Source organism: Thermobia domestica, chromosome 3 (genome assembly GCF_964235325.1).
Source record: "Thermobia domestica chromosome 3, izTheDome1.hap1.1, whole genome shotgun sequence".
Classification (NCBI taxonomy): Eukaryota; Metazoa; Arthropoda; class Insecta; order Zygentoma; family Lepismatidae; genus Thermobia; species Thermobia domestica.
The window spans coordinates 275,241,672-275,261,454 of NC_137456.1; the positions used below are offsets into that span (position 1 = coordinate 275,241,672).

The 19,783-nt window shown below is 37.6% G+C and overlaps 1 protein-coding gene across 2 annotated transcripts in view; it reads right to left on the bottom strand.

Moving 5' to 3' along the window:
• Positions 1-1,400: 1,400 nt before the first annotated feature.
• Positions 1,401-19,783, bottom strand: part of RfC38 (replication factor C subunit RfC38) — a 49,868-nt gene continuing 31,485 nt past the window's right edge. For both annotated transcript variants that reach the window (XM_081752415.1, XM_081752416.1), the window contains 6 exons: positions 18,451-18,588; positions 15,928-16,093; positions 12,243-12,442; positions 9,725-9,843; positions 6,421-6,589; positions 1,401-1,745 (listed from right to left, as the gene is read on the bottom strand). In XM_081752415.1, coding sequence (XP_081608541.1) covers positions 1,557-1,745; positions 6,421-6,589; positions 9,725-9,843; positions 12,243-12,442; positions 15,928-16,093; positions 18,451-18,588 — 981 coding nt within the window. In that variant the 3' untranslated portion in view covers positions 1,401-1,556. The remainder of the gene's footprint in view (positions 1,746-6,420; positions 6,590-9,724; positions 9,844-12,242; positions 12,443-15,927; positions 16,094-18,450; positions 18,589-19,783) is intronic.

A 19,783-nucleotide genomic window follows, 5' to 3' on the forward strand; every position in this document is an offset into this window, starting at 1 on the left:
GAAACTGGATCCGGTTGGCTAAAAAAGACAGAAGTCAATGGAGATCTTTTGTGAAGGCGTCATTGAACCTCCGGGTTCCACAGGCGTTGTGTGTTAGTTTTTTTTCACAGTGTAAAACCACGCTATACTTCAACTATTGGAATCTAATATTGAGACCGAATCAAGGGTGAAGATAAAACCTATTCTTGGGACTGCATCCATATAAAAAAATTCACTTCTTAATCTTTACGATTTTCCTTCGTTATATGTCAAAACGAATACTGAACAGAAGATTGGAAGAACACATGAAAAAGGGCAGGATAAATCTTACAGGGTACGACTTCAAACTGAGAAATTCTGCAGAGCAAACTGCTAAAACCATTTTTAAAAATGCATTTGGGCCAGGAAGGCGAATGAACTTGTTCTTTTCTAATTTCGTTCCGGTAACACAATGTTGCAAAATGAGCCGTATGGGCACTGATCAACATTAACATTCGGATAAGCCCTTCAGGCACACTGTAAAAGAGGACCCTCAGAAAAGTGTTCGTATCATTACAGATGAGTTGGACACACACTATACCACTGTTATTGGAGCTTCGTGCAATCAGTATGGTCAAAAATGGGTGCCATAAGAGTTATGACCGTAAGGTGTGCAGTTCTCTGACTAGGGAGTACCCGGGATGGTTTCGTGCATCAGATTATTATTATTCTGATGAGAAAAATGGATCTACTACGATAATCGTAAAAGGTCAGAACAGTGGTTGGATCGTGAATAATGTCCAGGGACCTATTTCTCGAAGTTACAAGTCTTAATATGTTTTTTACAAGTTGTACAATATCCTGAAGTAGAACTAGAATAATAGTAAATGTCACTTCTAAACACTAATGCTGATACCTTTAATTCATCATGATTTCATGTTATATACAATTGTACAATATTCATTTTGAAATTTTTTAAAACTAGTATTACAAGACTAGTAGTTTCGAGAAATAGGCTCCAGAACGTTTTCCAAAATGCCTAGAAGATATTGTTATTGGTATGGTGGTTTACAATGATGGTGAACCATATCTTTTTCAGCCGAGATCAAATCATCATTACATATTGGTACAGTGTTCAACTCCATAAAATGCACCGCGAACTTATCCGCAAGCATTGTTTCCTCATATTGATCAACAAGGTTTGTCTACATGTCGCGCAAAGAACGGTGCAAAATCCCTACGAATTTCAGTACGAAAACTTGAGACGTACATTTCAATACAACTGTTTCTTTTTAATTTTTGCAATCTACTTTTTAAATAAATATGCTACGGAAGAAGTCCGTAGCTGATAGGTAAAAGTATTATGGTGTTGCCAATACAATGTCTCTATATTGAGAATCATTAGGTTGTTTCTTTATACTGTATTATATTGATCCTCTGCGTATCATACAAAAACTTTATTTTAATAGTTTAATAATTATACAAAATTCACATCAATACACACGAACATCAATGGAAACAAACATTTGTTCCTTATTTTATCTGGAAAATAAAGACAGTAACACTTTCACTTCAAAGATATATGTTTTCACTATTTCCTAGAACATGTCGCCTAAAGATTCTTCGATGAATTTCTTGTAGACGGACATAAACGTAGCCACAAACGCTTCCAAATGAAAAATGTCTTTATTTCCCTGGTGAAGTCGGTGCTCGTAGAAAGCAGCCTTCTCCGTAATTTCAATTTTCAGCTGGATATCGCAATTCTTGATCAACTCTTTCAACAATCTCTGAAAAAACAAAACACAAATAGAAAAAAAGAGGCTCATATTTACTGGTAGTGTTATACACCATGTTAATCCTGTGTAGTAGAGAATTTTTAATATGTTTTTTGTAACGAAAATAATAAAGTTCTGCAATTTCTTACTATAAGTCAAGAGTAACACCAAGATCAATAATAATTATAATAATAAATACCACAAACAATGCCCAGAGTAGATGTATAGTAAGTCCATCACAACTATTATTTTTGTCAACTTCCCTGTTGAATTTTCAAAATCAAAGACGAATAATTTAAGGAAAATTCATTTGGAAGGTAGCGGTCACCAACTCCAACCAAAACATTTGTATTTACAGTAGAATTATGTTAAGGTTTACAACTTGTTTACGAAATTCTACATCATATAGAATAGTTTTATTTCTAAAAATAAAGGTGTCGGTACGCTAACCTCAGGTTCGTAATGATTAAAATAGTGGCATACCCTTCAGGATATTATTATTGTTATTAATATTAGTATTATTATTAACAATAATTATAGTCCAGCAGCATATCACTGCAGTCTTGTAACTAAAAACTCTTACGTACATATATATACGTAAATGATTCTTACATCTTAGTGATTTGTTGTTTCTCTCTCTCTTTGTAAACGGGCGAAAGTAAGCTGCTATTGTTTGTTTTCAAAAGGCATCAAGAGTTCTACAAATACTGAATTTCAATAACAGCACACATAAGCAGCAATAACAGCTTTTACATAATATTCTTCAGAATACTAATCATGCTACCAAAATGTTCTAAAAACCTCTACTAAATTAATGGATAAACTTTGCGAAAAAAATCTAGACGTTTTCACTTAATCTCCTTCCTAATAATGAATAAAAAAAATTAACCGATACATTAAAACAGGAACTAAGCACATGAACACCTCCGTTCTCATTAAAAAAGGTGCCGATACGCCGTACAGTTGCGTACTGCCAGAAATATATATATAGGGGGAATGGTAATTCGATGCATTCCTTGCAAAGGAATACTCTACAAGTACTTTGGGACATTTTCACCTATATGAACCGGGGGTCCCAAATACATAGTTTCTGAGTAATTTCCACATGTGTGATTTTTTTTATTTGCTGGCTAACGACAGGTGCGCGAGAAAGACCCACTTTCACACATCGTAGAACGATGACATTTTGCATGTGTAATCCTGGATTCCTATATAGGCCATTTGTAATGCACATCTCGTCACTCTGCACTGTTGCTGTGTTATAGGTCCGAAAGTGAAGTAAGGTGTAGAAATCCAAAATGCATTACTGCACCTCAGAAAGCAGCGTGGCAACATCGCAGAAGTACTTGCCTCTATGAAATGACTGCATGGTTAGGGAGAGGTGGAATGAAGATGGTGTGTGGTCAAGAGAAAACGCGAACTATGACGGATTTCATACCCAGGGTCAAGCATCTGTCTGGCCAACATTCTAACAGTGAACGGGTACATTTTTTCCACGAGGCGGAACCTTTTGTCAGCATGCCACTCTCTGCTTTTATTTTTCACAAGCTTTTGTTAGTGCTGCAGTGCTAAATGTGTTATTTTGTTATGATTTTCCAAGGTTTACATTTTTACATTTGTAGAAAGCTTATAACATCAAGTTGACTTTGTAGCTATTGGTACGGCAATGGTCGTTAATTTTGTTTTGAGTTATTAAAGCGATGTATTCGATTGCTATTTATTTGTTTATTATGTATTTATGCAAGAAAATGACTGAAGGAAGGGTTCGGACCTTCAACTACGGAGTCACATAGGTCTTTTAGGTGGGTCTAGAATTTAAGAAACTGGCCCTGACCTTCTAGAAGGTACCACCTCAGCCTTCGCTTAATGAGAGTGAAGAAAACCAGTGAAAACCTACTCAAACCAACGACAGCGCGCCGACGTATCACCAGCAAAGGAAGTCCGTGTTCAACTCTGAGCGACCAAAGTGATGATCATTTTATTTGGAATCAGCATGGGGTTATTACTATTACTTTCCAGGTAAAGGATACCAAAATTACCAGGATATACTAAGCCTCAATGCTAGGTACGTTGCGGGATTCTGTGAAATACCAGAGCGTGGCATTCTGACAAAATATTTCCACCTCGTGGAAAACAATCACCCCGTTCATTGTTAGAATGTTGGCCAGACAGATACTTGACGCTGGGTATGAAATCCGTCATAGTTCGCGTTTTCTCTTGACCGCACACCATCTTCATTCCACCTCTTCCTAACCATGCAGTCATTTCATAGAGGCATGTGCTTCTGCGATGTTGCCACGCTGCTTTCTGAGGTGCAGTAATGCATTTTGGATTTCTTACTTCACTTTCGGACCTATAACACAGCAACAGTGCAGAGTGACGAGATGTGCATTACAAATGACCTATATAGCAATCCAGGATTACACATGCAAAATGTCATCGTTCTACGATGTGTGAAAGTGGGTCTTTCTCGCGCACCTGTCGTTAGCCAGAAAAAAAAAAAGTGCAAATTACTCAGAAACTATGTATTTGCGACCCCCGGTTCATATAGGTGAAAATGTCCCAAAGTACTTGTAGAGTATTCCTTTGCAAGGAATGCATCGAGCGAGAGAGAGCAGAGCGAGAGAAATGAGTCACTATAATTGGCTGAACGTGCTGTTGCCATAGAAATAGTTCTTGCCTGATTGTTATGACCATGTGCGGGAAGGAAAAAACAGAAAAGCAACTATCAGAAAGGACAAATTGTATTAAATGAAGTGTAGTCATTATACTATGTTCCTTTCACGTTTACCGTAATTATCCTTTCTCGCTTCAGGTAACGTCAACAAGACGTTTAGAAGAAGTGTTAAGGGGATCTTATACCTTTTGCCACTGGTTTCTCAGTCCCCATAAGATAACATGTAAATTTTACTTCATGAATATCTAACGAAATATGGTACGTAACAACTTAAAATCTTCCATATGAATAGAGAAAATCAATAGAAATTAAATAGTTGTTTCAATTTCACGCTTAATGACGTAGATCGCGAGTAATGAACATTTTTTGGTAATATTATAGTGGACTATATATTACATAGCGGCTGAATGTATCTGCTCCAATTTGGTCTTCACGAACAGATGTGCTGCTGACAGGCAGGGATTTCCCTCCCCCTCTCAAGTCCTTTTCCAATGGGTGTGGTAGAACGCCCCGGGTGCCACCCTCATCCTATTTGTTTCCTTCGTTTCTGCAGAGCAGGTAGATTTTCTTGTAAACGCCAGAAAGAAAGAACACGACAATTTGAACTCTTTGCTTCTTACGATTTCCTGCTGCTGCATTAGTTAGTTCCAACTTTATAATAGCACTGCCTCAATTGTAAAAAATATACTGTGGGTAGTAGGATCAAAAGTTCGATACAGATCATGGCTGAAATTTAGCGTTCCTTTACAGCACTAAGTTTGTATGAGACATTTACATGAATACAAATTACATAATTCCCTCTAGTGACTGGGATTTGAAATTCGCAGCGGGTAGTTACCTCCACTCCCTGGCAACATTATGCAAATTTTCAAGAAGTAATGAAAAAATCAACTTTACTTCAAGATCCATTCAACAGAAACGATGGACTGAAACCCATAAACCAAATTGCCTGTGAATAAACATACGTAAGTAACACTTTAAAAATACAGCAGCTCTTCCCGTTGGTATAGTGCCTAGCTCGCTCATTTTGGAGCACTGATCTCGGGTTCGACAGCCGGTGGAGGAGCCTTGAAATTTCAATGCGTTACTAAGGATACGGATCCCACTGAATGCTCCGTAATCATTAGTCTCTCACAACACTGGTGCAGAAAGGGAAGCTAAACTCTAAACCCACAAAGCTAATCAAGCTAATAAAGGACAGACGGAGTTATGTCACCATAATTTAGACTACGTGGGCGATTTTATAATGTTTCAGACTATGGTCATAAATATAAGTAGAACTAGGGCTTCGAACATTTCTAGTTCTTGTTACTCATTTTATTCATTTTGTTTCCATAATTTGTTCTGTAGTCTATAAGGACAATTGTACGGCATTAAATTCAAAACTTCAAAACTATTTTTTCTTTCTACTTCTATTGCGGCTATTTATTCAAAAAATATATCATTTAGAACTCGGGTGATTCTTTTTGATACACCATGTACTTCGGAAGTTCTCGCTACCTGAATATCTCATTGCGAAATTAAATGAAATATTCAGCTTGACGTGCCACGATTATGACGGATAGGCTAGGCTGAAGGAGACTGTGATGAAAAATGAATTAAATGGTGGAGTGAAGAAAGTTGGAGGAAACGAAAGAACCCCGGGAAAACCTACGCGCACGTGTTTGTCCACCACAAAGTCTACTTAGCGCTAGCTGGGATGGAACCATGGACCCCACGCACCAGAGGTAAACGCTCTACCACTGAGCCACCGTGGTCCCTCATTGCGAAATGATAAGCATTCACATCCCTCAATAACTTTTTAAGTTCTACGCCTCATATAGCTTCGATGCTATTCAGGGACACTAAACTCCCAACTATACACATTTATACTATTTAACCTTGTAAGCTTTTACTTTTCTTTTAAGTTAGTGGTAGTAATATTAGCTCTTACTTCTCACTATATTGAAAAAATCTATTGGGACTATACTACATTTTGATTACATGTTTGCACAACGACGATGCCTATACCTTGAATATAACTTCAGATGGAATGCAATGCACAAGCAATTCATATATCCTCGTACGGACGTCGAATAACCTCTGTGGACTCTGTTCTTGCAAAATCAGTTGAGCTGTTTCCGATATGTAGACCTCCCAATCTGGAAGAGTCACTTCCTGATTCGGCTGAAGTGGATACCTATTGGAATAAAAACAGTTATATTAGTTTGAACTAAGGAAAGATACCACAAAATAGTAAGAGCATTATTACACAACACTACCTTTCTAATGTTTTCAACGGCTGTTGGTAAGATCAAATTGATATCTTACATACAAGGAGGACCATTTATTTCGTAACTTTTAAACCAATACATAAAACTCGATTAAATTTTGTAACAAGCAAATATTACAAATTTCTTACGTAAACTTACCGTAAACATCCAAATTTTGGAGGATTGTACAACAGTAGCAGCACAAAATGGGCGCGTCAATGATATCGGAAGCACCTTAATGTCAAACACTGCGACCATAACATCATGTATTTCTAACAAAGTTACAGGAAAGTAAATATTTTACTTTCTTCAAGAGATTGTATTTCGCAAAAGTGCTTAGATAAGTATCACATTCACTTACGCAAAAGTGCTTAGATAATTATCACATTCACTTACGCAAAAGTGCTTAGATAATTATCACATTCACTTACGCAAAAGTGCTTAGATAATTATCACATTCACTTACAGAGATGGTTTTCAATAGATTTAAAGATCTCAACTCGTTCTGAAGATATGTTGAGCATTGGTAAAGTTCGCAACAATGGTTTAAAATTATATAATCTTGAAAACTTGTTATAACTACAACTACCAAAAACTATTGTTGTAATGTTATAGAAACAGACAAAAGCAACACCTTTTTGCTATAAACGGCATTACTTATTTAACTAACATGTTACAAAATGTCATCAATTTTTAACGATTATCCACTGATAGAAGTTATAGATTATATATTCACAACAAAAGTGACTTACAGCTATGTACTTGACTATGCACAGTCATGTTACTATTTCTTCTAATCAAAAAGAAGTTCTTCACTTCTCTCTAGTTTCAGGTGTGATCCTGTGAAAATCAATTTCGCAGAAATCACACCTAAAATTAACAAGAAGTGAAGAACTTTACTACACTAAAACAACTTAATGATCTGAATGATATAACTGTACATAGTCAAAATAAATGTTAACCACATAAATCTCAAAATCTACGATAATGTTTGCGGAGTTTAAAGCTGCCACTGGAGAATTATGTTTACAACAGCCATAAAAAGCAAATTTAGTGGCAATCATGTTAGAACAACAAATTTAAAAGACATACTGCAGAATTCTCATTAATTGTTAATTTACACAACAGTCTTTTCATAAAATCAGCGAGTGGACTCTTAAATACAGTGATAATAATTGGGGAATTTAAAACCGAAATGAAGTCTACAAAATACTCTGTGTAAATTAATGTCTTTTATGAAGAAACTAAAACTAAAACTAGAGATATGAAGATAAGTGGTCCGCTTACTCAGTATAAGACAGTTGCTAATGACGTTTCTAGTGAGGAAGAAAATATACAATTAAACAAATAGGGATGCACACGGTAATTCACTTTTTTTTTAATCGATAAGTTTAAAAATTATAAGAGCGTTTCAAGATAAGTGGTTTACCCACTGACTCATTCCTCATCAGATCTTCGAAACTTTTAGGTGCAAAGCGTTCATATATTGTATAAATATTCTCCTCGCATCCTAGGCTTAAGATAACACGCTTGTCGCTATTTTGTGTAAATCAACCCTAACGGAGGAAGAAGGATTTTTCTTTTTATTTTGTAAAAATAATCTTTAAATAAATGAGCGTGAGTCCGTGGAAACGCAAACCCCAACGATGTTACTTTGCAAACACAAGCGAGTGCGAGTCTCACTGAGGACAGTGGTCCTAAGATCAAGAATGTTAATAAGCAAGAGATCGAGCTAGCGAGAGTCCCATTGACGATTGTAAGCCCAAGTCCTGGCAGCGCGAGCTCAATGAAATTACTAAGTGTAAGTCTAATTGACGATACCAAGCTCAAGCCCTTAGCAAGCGCGAGTTCAATTAAATTAAGAAGCGAAAGTCTCATTGAAGGAATGAGCCCGAACCCTAAGTGAGCACGAATCTCATTGGGGATAGCGAACCCGAGCTCAATGAGGTTAACGAGTGAGTCTCATTGACGTTAGTAAGCCCAAGCCCTCTCAGTTCGAGTTCAACGAAGTTACTAAGCATAAGTCTCATTGAGGATACTGAACTCAAGCCCTTAGCAAACACGAGTTCAATCAAGTTAATGAGTGCAAGTCTCACTGAAGATAGTGAGCGTGAATCTCATTGGAGATAGCAAATCCAAGTCAATGAAGTTAATGAGTGAGTCTCATTAATGACTGTGAGCCCAAGCTCTTAGTGAGAACAAGCTAAATGAGGTTAGTGGGCGCGAGTCTCATTGACGTTAGTGAGCTCAAGCCCCATGAGCGCGAGCTCAATGAAGTTAATAAGTGCAAGTCTCATTGAGAACACTGAGCTCAAGCCCTTAGCAAGCACGAGTTCAATCAAGTTAATGAGCGCAAGTCTCATTGAATATGATAGAGCCCGACCCCTTGGGTGAGTGTGAACCTCATTGAGGATAGTAAGCCTACCCCATAGTAAGCGCGAGTTAAACGAGATTAATAAGCATGTCTTTCATTAAGGATAGCGAGTCCAAGCCCTATGAGCGTGTGCTAAATGAGGTTAATGAGCATGAGGCTCACTGAGGATAGCGGGCTCAAATTCTTAGTAAGCTGTCTCATTAAGGATAGGGCGAACGAATCCTTAGCAAGCGCAAGCACAATGATTTTAATAAGCGTGTCTCATTCAAGATAGTAAGCCCAAGCCCTTAGTGACCGCAAGCTAAATAAGATTAATGAGCACTTTTGAGGATAGCGTTCCCGAATCCTTAGTAAGCGCAAGCTCAATGTGATTAATGGGTGTGTCTCATTGAAAATAATGAGACAAACCCTTCGTAAGCGGGAGTTCAATTAAGTTATTGAGCGCGAGTCTCATTGACAATGAGCACGAGTCCCACTGAGGATGGCGAATCAGAGATCAAGTGAGTTGGAGTCTGAGCTAGCGCGAGACCCAATGAAGCTACTAAGCCTGAGCCTGCGCGAGGCCCAACTGCAAAATGATCAACTCTGCACTACTTTTAAAATGTCACCAACACATTCCCGTTTGGTAGGTATGTCAAACAATACTAGTACATTGATTTTAATTATACTCCATCATTTCATTACTTACTGTTCCGATTTACATGCTTCACAATGAAGTATAGCTCGCCTCAAATTTCTGTTTGATGCTTGAGCTATTCGAACTGCTAATTCTGGCGGCAGGGAAACTCCTTCCTTCTTGCATACATTCTAAAGGAAGAGAAAGGAAATTAATAACAAGAAATCTATTTTACAGAAATGTAAAAGGAAGTCACATATAATTCCCATTTTGATTTAGTTTCCTATTCTTTCTGTATTATGTTAAATATTATTTTAAATGGTATTGCATGTACAGCATTTGCGAATTTAAACTACTATAGAATTATCATTTATTTAACTATACTCATTGCCTAATTTTGAATATTTTTATTTTTGTCAACTTGGAAATCCAATGTACTATCGTAATTTGTGCTAGTTTTTTTTTTTTTTTTTTTCCTGATGATAATCTAGAAATTTTAATCTAGCCAGAATTGGATATGTAAAATAAAATGAAATCTTTCAGTTTAACGTCCAACGATTATGCCCTTTAGGCTACGAGAGACAGATGATTAAAGCAAGTGAATGATGATGAAATGAGTGTGTGGGAGGAAACGGGAGTGCTCCGAGAACCAGAAGTAAGTGCTCTACCACTGAGCCACCGTGCCCCCTTTCCAGTCGAAATATACGACGAACTGTTGACATGAACGTAAATTAGCTTGGGAGGAAAGAATGTCCACCTGTTAACATCTTCTAAGACCAGCTAAAGCTTGAGTAAAATCAAGTTTATTATGTCTTTCAATAAGGGTTTGGCAAAAGAAAATTATATATTCAACAGACAAAACTATAGACGTTGGGCAATATAGGTTACTACAGGATAAAGTAAGTATCTCTGAAACTACACTTGAAACTGTATGATGTCCTTTGAACTATATATTTCAGGAAGCACTAATTTCTAGTGCTATAACTCATGTAGATAAAAAGTGACTTTAGGCTTGTCCACGATATTGCATGATTACACAAAATTGAATTAATTACTTTGTACAGCTCGTGTGAAAACGTGAAAAATTCACTTTAAACTGTATTACAATTATTATTCCAGATCAACAAACACCTACAGCCAACTCCCTAGCCACACTGGAATACCGCCGCTCATGAAATCAGCGATGTTATGATGTGTCAGATCTCGGTCAAAGGAAAATAATTGACCAGATGGTGTTGGCATTGCAGCGATCATCCACGTCGTGAGAATAAATGGGAAGCTACTTGAAAGAAAGAAGTATTGAACTCTGGTCTAGAAAGCCAGTATTAACGGCGAAGGACGTAGATGTGCTGACCACACATCACCCCCGTAGGTCCTGTTTTTTTAATGAACACCTAGGCAACAATTCTACAGGAACAAAAAACAATTTGAGATGGACATATATCAGTCTTACATCTGAACCTTTAGTTCTCCTTCTTAATAATGCTCAGCATTTCTCAACAATAATTTCTAAAAGATACTGTAGTACATCCTACTAAAAGCTGAGGGTCTAGGTCAAAACCCCCACACTCAAGAAATGTCAAAACGCCCACACAAACGGTCATAACCCCCACACAAATGGACAAATCTCCCAAACGCACGAACGGTCAAAACCCCCACAGCCAAAACCTCCACACTCAAGAAATGTCAAAACGCCCACACGATCGGTCATAACCCCCACACAAATGGACAAATCTCCCAAACGCACGAACGGTCAAAACCCCCACAGCCAAAACCCCCACACTCAAGAAATGTCAAAACGCCCACACAATCGGTCATAACCCCCACACAAATGGACAAAACAGCCACACATAGCAACGGTCATAATCCCCACATAAATGGACAACTCCCACAAAATCGGACAAATCCCCCACACTCTGAAATGATCGTCATTTCACGTCTTTGTTGCGGCTCTTTATGACGCCCAAGAAGAATAGTTGCAACATCAGTTTAAGTGGAATAAAAAATGTTATTAAAAAGTACAAGGGCAATACATGAGTATGGGGGTTTTGTCAATTTGTGTGGCAGTTGTGACTATTTCTGCATGTGGGTGTTTTGTCCATTTGTGTGGGGGTTTTGTCCATTTATGTGGGGATTGTGACCGTTGCTATGTGTGGCTGTTTTGTCCATTTGTGTGGGAGTTATGACCGTTGGAGGTTATGACCGACTACCAGTGTGGGGGTTTTGGCTGTGGGGGTTATGACCGTTCGTGTATTTGGGAGATTTGTCCATTTGTGTGGGGGTTATGACCGATCGTGTGGGCGTTTTGACATTTCTTGAGTGTGGGGGTTTTGACCGTTCGTGCGTTTGGGAGATTTGTCCATTTGTGTGGGGGTTATGACCGTTTGTGTGGGTGTTTTGACATTTCTTGAGTGTGGGGGTTTTGGCTGTGGTGGTTTTGACCGGTTCCCAAAGCTGAAGGGTATACCAGTTAAACATACAATGATTCAACAGCCCTCTTATGCAATTTCGACGAATACGAACGGTTCATGATTATTATCACAGCTTTAAAATATATTTATTATTAAGATTTCAATCGTCGTTTGTTTACCTGCAAAACTTTAACAATATCCTCTTCGGTTGGTGCTGGCACACGAATAGCCAAACATCTGCTGCGAATGGCAGGAATAACTCTGGAAGTGGATGTTGCCCACATAATCAAGCGACAAGTTGCCATGTATTTTTCCATCGTTCGCCTTAAAGCGTGCTGGGCATCCTTAGTTAATCGATCTACTTCTGATAAAACCACAACTGAAAGAAAAAAAAGGAAAATTATAGAAGTTAAAATTTTACAATGCACAATACGATTTTTTTTAAATCATGAAACTTCATTACTTATTCTACAAGTTCTATAATTTCTGCGCTGCACGCCAACGCTCTATCGCACGCATATCTTCATTTGGAAGGAAATAAAGACTTTGTTCAGGATTAACGAAATAACGAATAGAAATTAGTCTGTCTTAGGCAGGGGTGGATCCAGAACGGACTTCTGGGGGGGGGGAGGCGGTGGACTGTAATACTTAGAGCTACTTTTAGGAGCGTCAAACTCGGGGATGGATTTTATTTATATATAAAATAAAAAATGTTTCCTCTTCTGGGGTGGGGGCGATCGCCCCGATCACCCCCTTCTGGATCCGCCCCTGGTCTGGTCTTAGGTAGATTTTCTCTAACTTGGAATCATAATAAGTAACACGACATCTTTCAAAACTATCAACTACTTTAATAAAGCCAACGTAAGTGAAAGAACTGTTAGTACATGCCGTAGAGATCCAAGATTGAAACCAACGCAAGCCATCCTGCTTAAGTTTTCCATCTTCTACAAAGCGAATACTGGGATATATAGGCCCTGCCGACTTCCTTATGTTTCATCTTTTTGCTATGTAAAATAGGTTAATGTCTTGAACATTGTTATTAAAACTAACAATAAATTATGGATTCAGCTTCCCATAAAAATAGAATTCAGAATTCCAAATAATGGTTACTATTTAATGAAATTTCCATCAAACATTCAGTTTTACCAGACTTGTTATAACTTCATTTGGCCTCACTCTATTATAGACAAAAACTTGGTGCAAGTCGCAGGTGGGAAAAGCTGCTAACTTTTTTCTTCTTTCCACGTTGTTCAGGGTGTCCAGCGACCATTTTTGAAATTTCAGCACATTTTACTGAATTTTTCCCGATAGAACAGTGCTCGATTTTAGCGAAATTAATATGATTCTACTTTAATTGTAAATGTGTACGCCATGCTTTTCACATAATTGAATTATTGTTTATGTTCTCATAGAATCAAAGCTTACCACTGTAAGTCTTATAAAAAGCTGATAAGCATTGAACAGTATTACACTGAGCTCATCGAGAAGATACAGTTGGCATTAACTAATAGTCAATACCACCAATCCTTTGAGTATTTTGACAAAATAATATGCCATATCATCACTAATTATAAATTTGTGCTGTCACACTACCTACTTTTCTTTTCAAATCCTTCATTTGCTCTCATATCAACACTACTTCCCGGATCGTTTTGTCCACAGCTCGCTTTTTCCTTTCAACTCTTTGACTACTCTAGCCTGCTTCTTCTTTTCTTCTCCCTTCGTTCAAGATCTGCTGTTTTTCAATGGCCTGTTTGTAGCGCGCTTATGAGTTTTGTAATGCTTGATTCATTTCTTGTTATATCTTCAACATGCCATAGTGTTATCAAAGAGCCTTCCTTTTATTTCGGAGCCAAACACTCTTAATTAATCAACACTTGACGGTCAAGACTGGCATTGACATGTGGCAGTACAATCATCATTTTAACAAAATCAGAAACATATTCAAAATCACTTATTTCGTTCATTATGTTCAACAACAATATTTCTAAATTATATTTTTTTTCTAGTACATGATTCAGCTACTATGAGAAAATACATAAACATCAATTACATATCCAAAAGACATTCAATACAAGTTTGAACACACTACGTTATCATTTATTTACTCACCTATGGCGTTGTTCTCTGCGTACAAGACTATATCAAATTGAACAACACAAAAGAAACCCACCTTTAAACGGTTTTCGCACTTTATTCACATTGGTGTTTTTTGTACATTTTTCATACAGCGAAAAGCATTTATTTCACGCAAACTTTGCAGCAGTTTTACCCAATGATAACGATAACAATCAGAAAGTTTGTAACATTTTAATTATTTTTTACTTCTGTTATAAAAGTTATTTTGGTATAAGTAAAACAGCATGTTTCAAGTAATATTGTGGCAATTTCACCCAACAATATCAATAAATGCAATCATCTTGAAATCGAATTGTTAGAAGATATATTTGGCTTTTATTTCGCATGCCTATCCCCTTTTCTTTTTCTACCTGATATAAGTCTTTTAAAAATGCATTTAATTGCCAGATAGATACTCATGTAAGCACAGGAATCAAAATATAAAAGCAGATGGAGTGCTACTAACCATTTAAAGACATTAATCTAGTACCCAGGAGTTCTCAAACTTTTTCAGTTGAGGCTCCCCTCAACCACTAGTCTGAACGCGCCTCCCTTGTCAAAAATGAAATGTGTCAAGAACATAAATACATGTGTTCCTAAAAGGAAGACAATGACTAAGATAAACTATGTTTCATTTATTAATCACTAATGGAAATATCTCATTAACACTGGTGATCCACATTGTACACACTGACTACACATTTTAATTTTATTAACCGCTGTTAATAATTATAAATTGTGGTAAGTCAGATATTTATGTTAAAATTGAAAAATACGAGCAGAGAGGGAATTTACATAAAAACCGACACATTTAAATGTTGAGCAAAGTCAATGGGATGTGTGAGCTTGTTTTGAGTCACACAATTTATTAAATCTCGGTAGATATTTTTGAAATGACAAGACGCATCTCTTTCTGGAGATTCAATTTTGACCTATATTTGGATTTGATCACCGCCATGGCTGAAAATCCGGTTTCGCAGAGATAGGAAGTTGCAAAAGGAAGGAAGGCCTTCTTATAATTCCGGATACTCATTCCTTACTGAGTTCCAAAATTCAGGCAACAATGTAGAGAGAAACTTGGTCTTCAATGTTCTGTCTGAAGAGAGATCAATGAGGTATTCCTCTTCTCGGGTGGTGAAATTTGGTGGATTCTTTGAGTTGAATGGGTTCACGACCCAGTTGTGCTGTGTGTCCTCTGGAAAGTACTTCTCAAATGAGACATAAAGTTGTGTTAAGAAGACATACTACTCTACAGATCGTTAGTGTACATCTAACAAGCATTATACACGTTTAAGCTAAAGGTGAAAGGGTCATCCCTGATTGTAAGTGGAACAGAGGTGATACAAAGGGTTAGTCCACTATGTATTACTAAAGAAGAAGGGTGCAGACTCAAGTATGGGTATTGCATTATAAATATGTCCTTTTGTAGGGTCTTTTTTTTAAAACACCTCGCGCTTCCTCTTACAACCTTTCGCGCCTCTCCAGGGTGGCGCGCCGCACAGTTTAAAAACCCCTGATCTAGTATAATTTTCTCACTAACATCGCCATCCTTGAGAAATTCGAGTAATATACGTTCTAATTTGCAAAACTCTTCAGAACTGTCTCTGGGTACGTAATCTCATCAGTGGAAAGCAAACAACATTTATCAGAATTTAATTGTGTTTAGTTATCTGTAGTACACCTCACCGGACTCTACATCTTAAATGTTTAGTAACTCAGTTTTACTATATATATATATAACCTTACCTTTAAACTCTCTTTGTCCGGTTGAATCCAGCTGATGAGTTTGTGCCATATTCTTGACCAATTCCTGCACCACCACTCTGTCATGAATACCAACATCGCTAGGATTCACTTCTATGTGGTAGTTGCTACTTACAGTCATTATCTCAATCTTCTTCTTTGAAGGCGTCTATGAAGATAGAAATAATAATAATTGTTTTCCATATTATTTTTTTAAAAAAAGAAGAAACATTAGTAGAAAAAATTCAATATTTAATATAATAGAATTAAAGTGACCTAGACACAATTATGGAAAAGTGGATTGATTTGGGCGGATTTAACAGACAGAGAAAAGAGCAAATAAGTGACACTGTTAATTCATACCAGTCCTCAATTGAGTTTATATTGCATATAGAATCTTAAAGCGAAAATATTACGTATAAAATTGCATTCGCCAAATTTAATAGTAGTATATAGCTTCTGAAACAGACTATCAGGTAACCAAGGAAGTTCGTCCGGTTTTCGACATTCGTCAAACACGGTCCACAAAAATTTTAAACACCCAATTTATTCTTCGAAATTATCACTATTGGCTTCAATGCTATGTTCGCAACGAGACACCAGCTTATAAATGGCCTTTTTGAAGAAAGAAAGAAAGAAAAAAAAAACTTTTTTTCTAGAGTCCAAAAATCGAGATACAGCCTTTGTAACATCGTCATGTTTTTGGAACCGCTGTTCCCGTAGATAGTTACCCATGGCCAAAATCACGTAATAGTTCGATGGGGTGACGTCCAGGGAATAGGGTGGATGAGGCAGAACTTCCCAGCCCCGAGTTTTGATCACCTCTTTGGTCGGTTTTGCCGTATGAGGTTTGGCAAGATCGTGGAGAAGGATAACTCCTCTTCTGTTGACCAGTGCTGGCTGCTTCTGGAGCAGTGGAGCTAAAACTCTTTGCAATTATGACGAGTAGACTTCGGCTGTTATGGTTTTTCTGCTTCCTATATATTCATAGTGGACTAGCCAGCGCTGGTCCACCAAACACACAACATTATCTTCTTTTGGCGGATGTCCGGATTAGCGGCCAATTAGATCGAACCAGAAGTCGACCAATGATGTTCCCTCTTCCGGCTATTAGACATGATCCGCTTTCTCGTCATATGTTAATCCATGATCCGCTTTATTATGGCGCGACAGCAACAAGCGGATGTTCAATCGTTGGAACTTATTTCCCTCGGGCAGGACATGAGGAACCCACTTGCTTAGCTTCCATGTCATCCCAAGGTTATGAAGACGTGATCGAATGATTTCGTCAGATACTCCAAACCTGTGTATAAGCTCCTGGCACTTTTGAAGAGAATTCTGTTTGATTTCCTCCTCCAGCTGGACTTTGTCGAGTGTGGATGGACGACTAACATAAGGCTTGTCTTCAAAGATCTCGTCTCTGGAAGAAAAGCGTCTGAACCACTTTCAAGCAGTCGGTTCACTCACTGATGTCTCTCCAAACGCGGAGAATATTTTTCTAGCGCCCTTTGCAGCTTTATTTACTAATTTGTACTCGTAAAGCAAATCTTCCTTCCCAGCGACATGTTCTTTTGAAGACTGCGGTTCCTATAAAACAGATAGCAAAACACGCGCTCTCTACTGAATAAGGTTTGAAAGGAATGTAAACATATGACGTCATCAGAATCAATTTGACCACACTAACACGACAAAAGTAACTGCTCTCAAAAGCTGCACCAACTTTCTTGGTTACCTGATATAAGAGTCTATCCATACCGCAAGTCTATATTCTTAAACGGTACATGATAAATTTTTATTTAAGTTTACAACTTACACAAGCACATATTCTGAAACACGCTTGTCTAAAATATCTCTTTTCGCTCTTAAAATGACAATGAATATGTAACAAACAAAATCAAATTCAGACATAGGAAACCAGGATAAAGATTCAAAAAATGTAAGATTTATGCATGTATTCAGCGAACCGTCGATTCTGACGAGAGGAAGGGAAAGGAAAGTTAAAAATGACCTAGAAGTATACTTTTACTTTGTCCTGGTCCACTGTGTTATAAGTTGGTCATCACTGAATTAAAGTACGTATAATTTTCGTTAAAATTTACACTAGCCTTTCAGATCCAAGCTGCATAATTTAACTGTGTTAAATCAAATTTACTTAGAAAATAAACAAAGAGACAGAATGAACATAGAAAAAAGAATCTTTTGTTCTCTGCAATTTACAGAACTTTATCATAGTAAAAAGACGGTATAATTGAGAGAGTCTTGACTATTGACCTCACAGGGGTTCCAGACCCGACCTCTCGCCTGCCAACAATTGAGTTACAAGTGAGAAAGACCAGATCTAAAGACTTTTGACTGTTTACAGTTCCTATCTTTACTGACCGAACATTTATTAGCAATTCGTAAAAACAATTCAACGATAGCGGCTATTTTAGTTGAAGAAGCTTTGGCGATTGTCTTCGTCTGTTATTCCATAATTTCTATTGATACCTACACCAAATATAATAGCTGAAATGATAATAAAGTTACCACAAACTGCATCTTATCCATTCGCAGTTTCTCGACGCCTCCGCCATATAATTCTCGCAAAATGCAAAGAATTCTGGTCTTTTTGCCTGCTCCGGACGGGCCATACACCAACAGGTGAGGGAAGTCTCCTTGCTGAACCTATGAAGAAACAAAGGAGAAATGACTAAAAATAAAGTTATGCCAAATAGACGCAACGTGATAGACATCAAAATAGAAAGATGAAATAACCTTTAAAAAGTCTCCTAATTTACTGTTTTCATTTACTTGAATCTCATCAAAATCAAATTTCTTACTTATTATACTTATTTGCGATTTTTTGTTCAGGGATGCAACGAAATCCTGCAGAGCAATTTACAACTTCCCGTACTCGCCACTCTGTCCAAATCACATGACTCCAAATTTATAGCTATTTCCAACACGTGCGTAGTAATTTATCTACAGTTAGAAATTGATAACTGGTAATTAGCTGGGATTAGGGTTAGGACTTAAGATTTAGATTTCAGGGCTTTCGGCATCTATGGCCATTTAGCCCGTCACATATGAGGGTTGAGGTCTTTCGGCGAGCACACTATCCGGGGAAAGGGAAGGAAGAAAGGATTGAGGAAGGAAGGAAACGGCGTAGGACCTGTATGTTAGGTATCATCCTGGCATCTGCCTGGTGTGAATGAAAACCCAGGAAAACCTCATTGAGGACAGTTCATCGGAAAAAGATTTTTTACACTTTTTCGACCGAGTGCCCCCACCGGGAATCAAACCTGGGGCCGCTCGCACCGAAGGCGTGGTAATTAGATGGACAAAGGCACCACACATCATCCACGAAAATTGTTGTTAAAACTGTTTTACTGTGCCTGATAAATCCCATCTAAGCTGAGCAATATCGTATGTAAGAGTTCCAGTCATCTGATCAACAGTGAGATCATACTTTTCCTTCAACGAACTCGCACTCAAAACCAATTTGTTTAACATATCATACACTAGTCAGAATCAACGCTGAATCCAAAACTAAACAGGGTAGGTAATATTTAAAGTATTGCCATGTCAGATGGGGATCTTAAGCCAATCGCTCACTTCCATTATTTTTAATTCACAGATTTTAAGGCAAATCTCTGGTCAATTTACTCTTGAATGTACAGGGTACGGCAAAAGGATCTGATGTTTTTTAATAGCAAAATTTTGAAGAAGACGTCATTAAAGTGATGTCAATTTCTCGCCATGCATTTTTCAAGTCTCCTGCCGAGGCTGTCAAAAACGAGCTCCAACACTGTGTTTGGTGTGACAGCGATTTCTTAGCATATGACCCCTATAAGCTCGCCCCATGTACATGGTTATTTAC